Below are 12,556 nucleotides of genomic sequence, written 5' to 3'. Positions count from 1 at the left end.
AGAGGAGCGCATAAATAAGCAATCAGGTAGTTAAAATATTTGCCCAGAGATTCTAAGGGAATCAATGCAGGGTGCTAATGGGAGCCTTGAAGAGAGGCACTTTTAGGCGCTGTCCAGAAAGGATAATAAAAATCTTGAATCAATACTGACTGATTGGCCTTCCAAGTTGAAAAAAGTATATCTAAAACTTGTTTTCTACCGCTTGGATTTGGATGTTCTGTAGTGTATTTTGCCTCTGTAAGTAGGGTTTCTTGAGAGCAGGGCCCATGTTTGAATCATTTTGTGTTCCTCTCTGCACCAAGCATACACAAGGTAAGCATTTAGTAAGTATTTATTAATGGTCTTTAATACTTGTTTAGGGCACCAGGATGCCACTTAATGAAGTGAAACAGTAATTTAAGGAGTACTATGCTATGTTGGTAATTTAAGAAGTTCCAAAGAAAAGCTAAGTAGTAAGAGAATTTGGGTCATTTATTATAAAACAAAGGGGGAACTGACAAATTGACAATTTGATTCAACATGAAATTTGGAAGGTTCTTAACTGGCTCAATTCTTTGACCTCTAGGTTAATGTAAAAATTTACACAAAACTAAGTAGGTTTAAAACCTCCCTTTAAATAGCTACATTGTGACAGCTCCACTGATGAGAAATAATTGTGACAGCTCTACTGACTCTGTGAGAAGCAGCTCCTGGAGCTTATGGACTTGCAAACAGTGGAGATAGATCCCGCTATGCAGGTGACATTCAGACCTATGATTTCCTAGATTTAAAGCTAAATAAGAATCTTTCTGACAGAATGAAATGGGCCGACAGACAAAGCTGGACAGTGTTCATGGAGCTGCAACATCTGTAGTTCATCACCAAGGGACCACCCGTACGTCAGGCCCTGGCAGCTTCCGTAAAGTGGCAAGGCACAAAAACAGCTAAGTCTAATAACCATTGACTGACGACTAGTAAAGCAAAATACTTGGTACCTTTTTAAGCATGTCACTCATCTATCAGAGGCAAGAAAGAAAAAAGAAAAGAAACAAGAGGAAGACTTTATTAATAGAAATAATCTATTTTTAAAAACTTGTTTTTACCAAGACAATGTAGAGTAGGAGGTGTTAAAATAAGAGTTTTAGGAGTTGCTACTGATTTTTTAGAAAATTCCGTGAGTAAATACCTTTAAAAAATCATATGGATGTTTCCACATGGGGTAATGGTGGAGGGAGGACTCTAATCCGCTGAGTTTAGAGGTTGCTATAAGTGGAAAAACAATTCCAGGTTGTGGTCTCTCTTATTTTAGGGTGAGAGCTTCTCTTTCCTGAATAATCTGCAAGGGAATCACTGAGTGGCGATTTCTGCCACTGTGTGTTTAGGACACACAGAATCCCATCAGCACACATGCCTTCCTGATCAAAGAGCGGCAAACCGTCTGCCCTCCAGAGGGGCCTCTTATGCCCTCCTTCTAGAGATCTAAGACAAATGCTTCATGCAGCCACAATGGGGCAGTGAAATGCCACCAAAGGCAGCAGCTGGCAGCCTAGTTATCTGGCGTAAGCAAGGAAGGCTGCGGGACTTGGGGGCTGTTTCAGAGCCCTGGAGGCCTCTGAAAAGTCCTGCAATAGGAGGTCAGAGCCACTGAAGCACGCCAAGTGTGGAGGAGTCTCTCTCTGGTTGTTAGCCTTTCAGCCACAGTCACAGACTGCTTCCACGTGTTCTGAAGCTCACCTCCAGATGGAGCGCTTTGTCTTTTGTTAAGAATACATAGAAAAAGCAAAACCGTCTTTTGTCTGGGAGTATTTTTCTGTGTAAACATGCTTGTGGCTTTGTCTTGTTGAGAGTTTATACAGGAAGTATAACAAGTATACAGGAAGAAAAACATTCAGGATATGTTTTTCACTTTGTAGAAATATTTTGAAATGCATATATTCTAACATGTTTTCTAGAGAACATATTTGTCACAGCTTTAGTGACAAAGGCTACCCTGTAAGATTAATTTGAATTTCAGTAGGTTTATTTTTCCAGCAATCCTTGCAAAGGGGAAATAGTGATAATATTTTTCTCTGTGAACCAAATTGTAAAACTGAAAAACAGAGGAATGTGCTCATTTTTTTCATCTCCATCTGAATCTTAATTACAATGGATAAACTGAAGAGTCAGCATAATAATCTATGCAGCTTAGTTTAGTAGTTAACAATTTGGGCTTACACATGAATATAAGCTCCAGGGAATTTTTATCTGCTTTTCTAGGCTGCTGTATCCCCAGTGCCTGTCACATAGAAGATGCTCAGTAAATATTTATTGAATACATATGATTTCAAGTCACACAGACATTTAATTGTTAGCTCTGCCATTTACTGCCTTGGTAAACCTGGATAGTTGGGCTTCATTTTCCTCATGTCTCAACTGGGGACCCACCGTACAAGACATCTGTGAGTCTTAAAGGAGAGAACATACGTCAAATGTTTGACATAGTGCTGAGGACAGAGTAAGAACTCAATACAAGTTGGTGGTAGTGGTTGTTGTTATTACTGTGTTAGTTTGTAATAATAAGAGATCATGATCAATACTTTCTTCCAGAATCAGTGAGGGCAGTACACATCAATACTGCACAAGTATGTTACATTAAGAAAGCATCTCCCAACTGTGAAGGTCGGGAAACAGTTGCTAACAAATGGAAGTTCTGGAAACTCTTTTTTCTAGAGCTGTTCAAAATCGGAGTGCTTGTGCATATATTTATTTGTTTCTGTCTGAAGGCACTAAAATGAATTGAGGTGACCCCTCAAAGTCACCTAGCCTAATGATCCTATGAATTGCACAGCATAACCAGGGATGTGAGGTCAGACGTGGAAATACATTTCAGCATGCTTGCCAATCAATGTCAGGATAAAAGAGCAATCTGCTTTTCTAGTTTGTCATATTCACATTCTTCATTGAGAAAATTCTAAGAGAGGAGCATGTTTATATTTGTTTGCTTTGCCTAAAAGTTTAAGTTGCCGATTGACCTAATTATTGGTTCAATGGAAGTATAAATCCACAAGGCCGTTCTCTCACCTTCATTCTGTCGAAACCAGAAGAGTAATAAGTGGGCATTGAAGTAAGGAAACCTGTGCTTGTGCCGTACAGGCCGAGTTTATAATAGCCTAGCCTAGCAAGCATTTCTCGTGTTTTGTCAGCATCAGACATGGGATTCCAAAGTGTAAGCAGAGTTACCTTTTCTCGAACCGACTCCCCAGGAACCAGCTGAGGCTCCATGGTGATGAATAGGGTGATGTAGGAGCCTTCGCTTAGGCTTCGGACAGAGTCAAAACCCCGCTCAACAATCACACTCCGCTCCTTACTGTAGCCCAGAAGAACTGGGGGAATATCTATTTTAAATGTTCCATCAATCTGTGAAGAAAATGTGGCGTGGTAAACATCCTGGTGGTTTTCCAACAGAAGTTCAAAGGCAAGAGTCAACTCCTCATTGTCTGTCTGGTAAATTCAATAAAGACTGGCCAGATGGGCATTCAAGGTCCCCCCCTTCTTTCTAGGCTTGTTTCCTAAGCTCTCACAGAAAGGGCTCTCTGTTTCCCTGCAGAGGGTCTAGGAGAGTGTGTACTAGTTGATACTAACACTAGGTTGCCTGGGTTCAAATCCTGGATTAAACTCTAAGTGCCTCAGCATGTGCATTTGTAAAAAGGAGACAATAATAGTACCTACTTTGTAGGGTAGTTATGTGTGCTGAATGAATTAATAGATGTAAAATACCAAGAAAAATGCCTCGCATATGGTAAGTGCTCAGTGAGTGTGGGCTGACAGCCATTCCCCTTTTCTGGAATGCCCCAGCTTCCCATCTCCATCTTTCAGAATTTTAATGATTTTTCATGGCTCAGATCAGATGTTATCTCCTTCATGAATGATTTTGTTATCTCTACCAGCCTCACATATACAGTCATGTGTTGCTTAACAATGGGGACACGTTCTGAGAAATGCATCATTAGGCGATTTCATCATCATGTAAACATCATAGAGTGTACTTACACAAACCTAGATAGTATAGCCTTGCACACACCTGGGCTCTACGGTACTAATCTCATTGAACCCCCATCGTATATGCTTTCTGTCATTGACTGAAACGTTGTTATGTGGTGCACGACTGTAGTTTGTTTCTTCCATTTGTTACATTGACACATTCTGCCAGACCTTATAGTTGTGTGCATATTTATAATTTTCTTCTAGATAATTGCTCTCTGTGAATAGAATCTGTATTTCACCTCCCTTTTTTATTAGCCTTTTCCAGTATATACCAGTGTTTTGTATACACAGCAGGTGCTCAATAAATGTGGGCTGAATGGATTGCAAGCCATTTATATAAAATGACCTAACTTATGTAGAGGTTCAAAAAGGGAGAACTTTTTACTCTTGTATAGTCAAAGCAACAATAAGTTTATTAAAGACTGTCTGGTAGGGCAGGCTCCGTGGCTTAGCGGTTAAGTGTGCGCGCTCTGATGCTGGCGGCCCGGGTTCGGATCCCGGGCACGCCCCAAGGCACCGCTTCTCCGTCCAACGCGAGGCCGGGTCCCACGTACAGCAACTAGAAGGATGTGAACCTGTGACATACAACTATCTACTGGGGCTTTGGGGGGAAAAAATGAATAAATAAAATCTTTAAAAAAATAAAAAAAAAAAAAAAAAAAAAAAAGACTGTCTGGTAGTTCAAAACTATTCGGGGCTTGAATTTGAAATTCACAGACTTGCAGAGAGTCCAATTTTTAATTCAGTCTTTAGTGGCATTTATGTCTCAGGAGAAAGAACTTAAACTTTCAGTGAACATGCCTCATAGGGAGGAATTAAGTAAGAGGTTGTTTATTTTCCTCCTTACATTGGCAGAGTTCCCCCAAAGTCTGTACCCAGCCAGATGAGAGGGTACAGGGAGAAAAGGTTACAAAAACAATGCCATAAGTACAGAGGAAGTAACTGAGCACATCTGGTCTGTGAAGTAGATAAACAAAAGAGGGAATGGGCACTGACTCCAAATATTAAACAAAAGAGGGAATGGGCACTGAATCCAAATATTTGAAGTGTAAAGATTTAAGACAGTTTCTCAACTTGGGCACTGTTGATATTTGGGGCCAGATAATCTTTGTCGTGGAGGCTGTCCTGTGCATTGTAGGCTGCTGGCAGCATCCCTGGCCTCAACACACTAGATGCCAGTTGCACTCCCACTAGTTGTGACAACCAAAAATGTCTACAGACATTGCTAAATGTCCCCTGTGGGTACATTTAAGAACATGAGCTTTGGAGTCAGACAAAACTTTTTAAATGACAAATGTAATAAAATCATTCTCAGAGTACTGAAATGTATAAACCAGAAAGTTGAACAGTCCTCTCTCCTTTTACCACTCTCATTCCCCGAGGATAAGCAATGTAAGCATGTTGGAAGTTGGTAAAAGTTGACTCCCCATTCTGCTGTAACCTTTGGGATTTGAGTAGTTACTTCACCTCTCTAGGCTTATGTTTCTTCATCTATAAAATGGGAATAATAATGCCTGTTGGGTTGTTGTGAGGGTTAACTGAGGTGGCCTATAGACTAGCTAATAATGGTATATATTATGCTCGATAAATATAGTTATTCCTATTATTATTACTGAATCAGGATTCTACTTGTTATGTGTAGCTTGAAACTAGGACCTAAGAATGGGAGTTAGGAGGAAGCACACAGATTAAGGCACAGTTCAAGGAAGCACTGTATGACAGAGCTATTGGAAAGAAAACAAACTACCTCAGTAGGTAGTGAGATCCCTGTTTCTAGGAGCACTCAAGCAGAACTTAAACTCTCAGTGAATATGCCTTCTAGGAAGGAATGGACAGTACCAGGATATAATAAAGGAGATTCACTTATCAAGAAGGGGTTTAGAGTAATTACTTCTGAGTACCCTTCCAAATGTGAAATTCAGCAATGCCAATGGGCAGTTTCATTTGCAAAATGATGTGCTTTAAAAAAATTTTTTCAGGGGCCGGCCCCGTGGCTTAGTGGTTAAGTGCGCGCACTCCGCTACTGGCGGCCTGGGGTTCGGATCCCGGGCGCTCACGGACGCACCGCTTCTCCGGTCATGCTGAGGCCACGTCCCACATACAGCAACTAGAAGGATGTGCAACTGCGACATACAACTATCTACTGGGGCTTGGGGGAAAAAAAGGAGGAGGATTGGCAGTGGATGTTAGCTCAGAGCCGGTCTTCCTCAGCAAAAAGAGGAGGATTAGCATGGATGTTAGCTCAGGGCTGATCTTCCTCACAGAAAAAAAAAAAAAAAAGATACCCTTTAAAAAAATAGTAAAAAAATTTTTTCATTTAAAATCTATTCAAAGAGGGAAACGTAAATTCTTTTGACAAGCACATCACTGCAGTGTCATCTGTAGACTGTCCCTTTTGTCTAGGGAAGATTGCAATTCCAAGTGATCCTTGAGATTCCAACCGATCCAAGCCTCTCAGACTTGAGTTTCAGTCTTGGTCTTGCTTGAGACTGTCCCTTGCAGCATTTGCTCTATGTGGTCATCACATGTGGAATTAAACCGGTTCTCTCTGTAGCCGTCTGAGATTAGCTACAGTCTTGTGGCTCAAAGCCTCTGTTGCCATGGATTTAATACTGGGATGTTAAAGCCGTTTCAGAATCTTTAACTGTCCCAGATTAGAGCCACTAAGTCATTCAAGAGTTGTTAACCTAATGGATCCTCTTAAAGCAAAATAGTTATATTCTGAAAGAAGGGTGTGTTAGTTGAGCGGAGTGTCTACTAACCATTTTTCATATTTGAAATAGTGAGGACTTTAGAAACACTGGGGAAATGCACTTGATTAAACGGACCATCAACTGTCCTGATTGTTTTCTTCAGGTTACTTTTAGGCAGCTCTCCACCCATCTTTTGTCATTTTGACAATTTCTACTTTGTTCTGCCTTCTTCTTCACTTCTATTTAAATGTTTAGAAAATTCTCAGATAGGAACAGTCATACGTTAATTGCTAACTCCACGGAAGATAGATGTTTAATAAGTCATGCAAATATGACAGAAAATCAATGGCTTTACATAGTGGTTTTTATCTTTCCAAGGGTGGCTTTGCACATAGGTTCTCTCAGTGGTAAGAGTATATACCCACAAAGAAAGCTTTAACAGGAAAAATTCCCACCGAATTCCAACTTTGGATGCTTACCTTTGCTTGGAAATATATTGTGCTAAATGGAATTTTCACACATCCCAACCAGTGTCTCTCAATACGGGTGTGGATTCCACTTCCTCTTTCACGGTCATCCTAAAGGAGGTGTGAGAAGTAATAATTGTTTAAGAACTACAGATGCTTATTTAATTAATTTGGCAGCAGGAAAGCAGCAGGATTTTAGATGAAAGCACATGGCCTAGGTCAGACAGACCTGTGTCACGTTCTGGTTCAGATCCTTAATGGTTTTGTGATCCTAGGAAAGTCACTTAACCTCTCTGAACCTCCGTTTCCTCATCAATAAATTGGAGACATAAAATTCTATTTCATAGGGTTATTCTAAAATTAAATAAGACAATGTATGTGAAGCATCTACTACAATTCCTAGAACATAGCTGACACTAATTTGAAAACAAAAAACCTAGTTCTCTTCCTCCCTTCACCCTTTCCTCATTTATACATGTCAAGTTTCAAACATTTCAAACACAAGAAAGATGGAAAATGTGTTAGGGCCTTATAGTGGGTAGAGGATATGAAAATGAGTACAGACATCTTCCTCAAAACTGTGAACTTACCTCTAAGACATCGTATAGTACTTCATCAAAAATGTTAATGAACACATCGTCTTTCACTGACTGCAAACTCGTCGTGCTGTAATCCCCGTTAGGGGCCCTGCAAATGGGCACATGTGACCAGGGACCATGAAAATGGGCAAAATAGCAATAATGAGCACACAAATGTCAAAATTTGGAAAATACCCAAATATGAGCATAGATATGAGGATTAAAAGCAGTGCTTTCATTTCAAGGATTTATCTTGCACAGAAATAATATAATACTTACATAATACATAATACCGACACTTAAAGGGAAAGGGCACTAGACCAGAGGCTCCATGCAGAGAGATAAACCCCATTTGCTGGCCTGTCCTGGTGAGTCTCACATCATCTCCCCGACACCCATGGTGAGCTTTGCAAAGAGCCAGCTGGCCAGGGCTGAGCTGGCTCAGTGGATGGGCTACATACAAGGTCTCCAGCTGACATTGGTGCTCATTTGCAGACTTCCTAAGCAACTGGGTTCTAGAAGGTGCTTCTCCAACAGACCACTTTCCAGTCATAAACCTCCTATTGTCATATGGCTGGTTGAATGGTCCCTGACTCCCACTCGCTTTCCCCATAGGTGCGTAAAACGATGCAGGGGTGAGGCTCATCTCCAGTAATATCACCCACTCTAAATCCAGCCAGCCCTGGCTCAAGATAAGGCTACTGCATGTATTTTGTTGAGCATTTGCCTTTACATCTTCTATTTGCTTGTACCATAAATAACAGTGGCATCTGTCTCTCTCTTCTGACTTAACTAGTTCTAATCCTTGCTCTGTCTCTAATTTACTATTTGGCCTTAAGCAAATCACCTTCCATCTTTGGGTTTTAGTTTCTTTTCTATAAAAGTAGAGCATTGGACTAGATAATTTCTAAGGTTACTTCAAGATCTGAAATAATGAATCTTTTAAATTTCTAAAATCATTTAATCAAAAATTTTAAATATCTCTGTATTTCTGGTGATGGAGAAAGCATAATTTATGGAAATTATAGAGTTTCAAATTCACTTAAAGCTTCCAGAGTCAGGGAGACAAAGACAAAAGAAAAAGCAATGTAGGAGCCATGGGGTCAAGAGAAAGGGAAGCTTTGGGCTATAGGTAGCGAAAGCCTGGAGAGGAGTGGGTGTTCCAACAATGAACCCGAGTTTCAAAAGTTGGACATTTTCCAATTTTATTCTTTATTGGAGTCAGTTGTGGTACAAGAGGAAAAACATGGGATGTGGTTTCAGAACTCCTGGTTCTTGTTCTGGCTCACTAGCCACAAAACCTTTCACCTTAGCCATTTTCCCTTGAGCCTCCATTTCCTTGACATTTCTTCAAAATATCCTGTAGTTCTTTAAAGAGGAAAATATGCTTACTTAAATGGAAGTTCAAGTTCTTCATTCCAGCTGGGGTTTGGTCCTTCAGCCGTAGTTGTATGGCAAATGGTTCGTTGAAAAGAAACTTCTACAAAAGGACGTACTAAAACCTTAAAACCAAGAGCAAATTTTAAGAGTCCATAACTGTTAGTTGAACTATTTTGCTCTTAGCGGAGGTAGAATATGTTTACTAAATTGTATGTTTCCAAAGAAAATGAGGCAGAAAACAAACCATGAAGTTTCTAGGCAATTCTTAAAAACATAAGGGGCAAGATTGTAAGCAGAGATCCAGCATTTGGGTATTTCACCTGGCCAAGGGGGTAGTCAGCACTGTGGGTTGGGCTGTGTGTGGTTGGAGAAGCAGCATGCTTTTCACTGAAATTCCTTGAAGATCTCGATGGCTGCTGGAATTTGCTAGGAGGGAAAATATATGAAAGAAATAAGTGACAGGGAAAGTCTAATTATATACTGAGCAGATGGTTTTTCAGAAGATATATGGTTGCTGGTGGCTATGGTGACAGACATTCTCTCTAAGCTCATTGACACTTCAAAAGGCTTTTAGTGTGCTCTGGTCTTCCACAGTCCCCTAGTGATTACTAGAGCCTCCCCAGTTTCTATCCCTGGGCCTGCTTGTCTGGCTAGAACGGAGGAAAGAGTCATCTTCTCTCTCCTCCTCTCCCAGGGAGTGCCTGAGTGGAGACCTGCCTTTTGCCCCATAACTGAGGGCCTGATCCCTCTCAGTAGCAGAAGCCTGAGCTTCCTGACCAGCCTGCCCTGTCTGCATCCAGTTCTGGCCCTCTCCCACTGTATTTTCTTTGAACCTGCATGCTCCAGAAACCTTGAGCTACGTATCCAGGTAAGACATCTTGCTCTGGGCCTGCTAAACCTCCCTGGGACAGGGAGGTCAGGAATTCCTAGCTTGAGTTAATATCTGTGAGTCTTGTCCTCTCTCTCTTTTGAACTACTATTCTTAAAAGAAGAAATGAAGGTCATCTCCAGTGAGCCTCTCCCAGACACTTTCCCCCTCATCCTAACAACCCATTTGCATGTTTGTTTTGAACATTATGGTTTTCCATGTATTTCACATTCATGACTGGGCAAAGTACAAACTGTCTCTTTCTACCAGCCTGTCTCACCTTTTCACAGATAAAGGTTTCAGACAAACTATGAGACAATAAAAGTGGAAAATTTAACACAGCAGCTGCCAGAGAAAACCTTTTTCTCTTTGGTACACCCTCAATTACATCATTACACAACCATTTGTTAAGTACCTACTATACTTCAGGCTCTGTGTTAGACTGTGGGGCTACAAAGACAAATAAGACACTTCAGCTCAGACTACAGTGGGCAGCAGACATGTAAACAATCCCAATACAGTGGGATACATGTCAGACTAGGATGGGCATAAGCCAAAAGAGTACAGAGAGTGAGTTGAGAAAGCCTATTTAGCTGCAAGAGTAGGGGGCTAAGATTTGGGCAGGCTTAATGCAAGAGTTGATATCTGAGCTGTCTTGATGAATCTACGCTGAAATGTATAACACTTAGGATCGACCATGCTTCCTTGTAATTATTTGAATGAAATGGTTTGACACTTAAAAAAACTCCACAGAGACCAAAAATAAGAGAAACACCTATATATTCTTTTAAAAAACAGCTTGTCACCACACAGGTGAGCTTTGATGCAATCCAGGTGAAAGGGCTGGGCTATGGCTCAAGGAAGCAATGCTGTGGTACAGATTCAAGAGCTTAAATGGAATTTACATGCAACAAAATATTGGGAATAGTTGGTGATGATGAGATGTTCTGTAATGGGTGAAAGAATCAGTCAGCAAAAAAAAAAAAAAAAGTAGGGCAGAATAATGGGGTGGGGGTGGGGGGTAAATTTAAAGAGAAGAACCTAGCAAGGAAAGAAGATGCCGAAGGCTGGAACGATGTTCTTCTGTGAAGCAGACAGTGCTGGATGACCCTGGGCAAGCCACTTACACTCCCTTTACTTCTATTTTCCCCTTTGTAAAATGGAGATAGGAACAGTAATGAGAAGTAAGTGAAATAATATGTATGAAAGTGCCTAGCATAGTGCCTGGAACATGGTGAATGTACAATAAATGATAGCTTCCCTCATGACACTGGCAAGGGCACCAGCAAAGACAAGTTTTAATTCTTGGTCCTTCCACCTCTGTTCTCTAAGGGGATAAGAAACTCAGACTCACCTTACCCATGGTAAGGAGAGATCCCCATTCCCCCCAGGGTAATGAAACGTAGTAGGCATAACTCATTTCTCTGAGGAGATAAAAGAGAAGTCACATTTTTATGCTCTTAGCTCATGTTTCAGAACGTAGGACATACTCCTTTTGAGTATCTGCCCAGCTCTCAGCCACTCCTCTGAGAACTGTTCCCCATCTTCAGGACTGGTCCTGGTGATCCTGCTCTGTGGCTGTAGGTGATTAGACTGTAGATCAACACCTCCCCCAAGTTGGGACCTTCAGAAGCTGGCGCTCGGTGGGTGGTACCCTGACTGGATGGACCACCTCCATCACACGGAGAAGAATGAAGCAAACTCACAGAGGGAAGCAAGCAAGAAGGGGGCCTCAGAAGAAAGCATCTTAATCTTTACATCTACCATGTAGTTCAGCGGTACCTCTGTCCTTGAGTTCCATGAGATATTCCCAATAAATCCCCACTTCAGCCTAAATTGACTGAGTTGTTTCTGTTACTTGGAACCAACAGGGCCTTGACTTCAGCCAGAACCCCCATGGCCCCCCCAGAATAGCAACTATGTTAAAAACGAGAGTGAACATACAAAAAAGAAGTGATCTGCTTGGCTGGGGTCCTGCACATTCTGTCCCAGGCTGTATGGAGGGCTCTTACCTTGCCGTTGGCTTCCTCACTGGAATGTCGTAAGCCCGGATAATGTTCACCAGCAGCTTTATGTCTCCATCGGACAGGTTTTGGGCTGTCACTTTCTTCCGACCTTTTCTCCTTGGCCTCAGTGGTCGCTTTTGTTCTGCCAACTTGAAAAGCCTTAGGCCCAAAATGCTAATAATTATAGAACAGAATTAGGACTCTAAGGAAAAGAGAGATCTGGAAAGTCATGAGACAGTTACCCAAACTCTGCCCCAAGGTCCCTCACAGGCCTCTGAAAAACTCTTTGTCTTTTTAAGGAAAGTAGAAATTGTCAAGGCATTCTCCCAAGATTTCCATCTTGGGAGATCCTACTGCATGGATTATTTACATTCATTTTAGCTACTACTGATCAGAGGAAGACATGCGTGTTCTGGCCCCTCCATGTACCTCCTGCCTTGCTCTCTGCCCCGCTTACCCCCAGTCCCTCAGATGTGCACTGTGCTCTCCTACTCTGCCTTTGCTTGTGAGAGTCCTGCACATGGAATCCCTCCCTCATCCTTCCTCCTCGTCTGCCCACTCA

General features: G+C 41.5%; 1 protein-coding gene across 6 annotated transcripts in view; it reads right to left on the bottom strand.

Annotated features, from left to right (window-relative positions):
* Positions 1-12,556, bottom strand: part of CC2D2A (coiled-coil and C2 domain containing 2A) — a 119,700-nt gene that overhangs the window by 20,234 nt on the left and 86,910 nt on the right. For all 6 annotated transcript variants that reach the window (XR_015552868.1, XR_015552869.1, XM_087434116.1 and 3 more), the window contains 6 exons: positions 12,001-12,168; positions 9,441-9,546; positions 9,133-9,242; positions 7,753-7,849; positions 7,175-7,273; positions 3,199-3,375 (listed from right to left, as the gene is read on the bottom strand). Coding sequence is in view for 4 of the 6 variants with exons in the window: in XM_087434116.1 (XP_087290242.1) it covers positions 3,199-3,375; positions 7,175-7,273; positions 7,753-7,849; positions 9,133-9,242; positions 9,441-9,546; positions 12,001-12,168 (757 nt within the window). In the remaining 2 variants the exon portion in view is untranslated. The remainder of the gene's footprint in view (positions 1-3,198; positions 3,376-7,174; positions 7,274-7,752; positions 7,850-9,132; positions 9,243-9,440; positions 9,547-12,000; positions 12,169-12,556) is intronic.

This window comes from Ceratotherium simum, chromosome 8, assembly GCF_057802395.1.
Source record: "Ceratotherium simum simum isolate JZ-2026a chromosome 8, ASM5780239v1, whole genome shotgun sequence".
NCBI lineage: Eukaryota > Metazoa > Chordata > Mammalia > Perissodactyla > Rhinocerotidae > Ceratotherium > Ceratotherium simum.
Note: the sequence above shows the minus strand (reverse complement) of the source record. Positions and strands in the feature narration are given on the sequence as shown.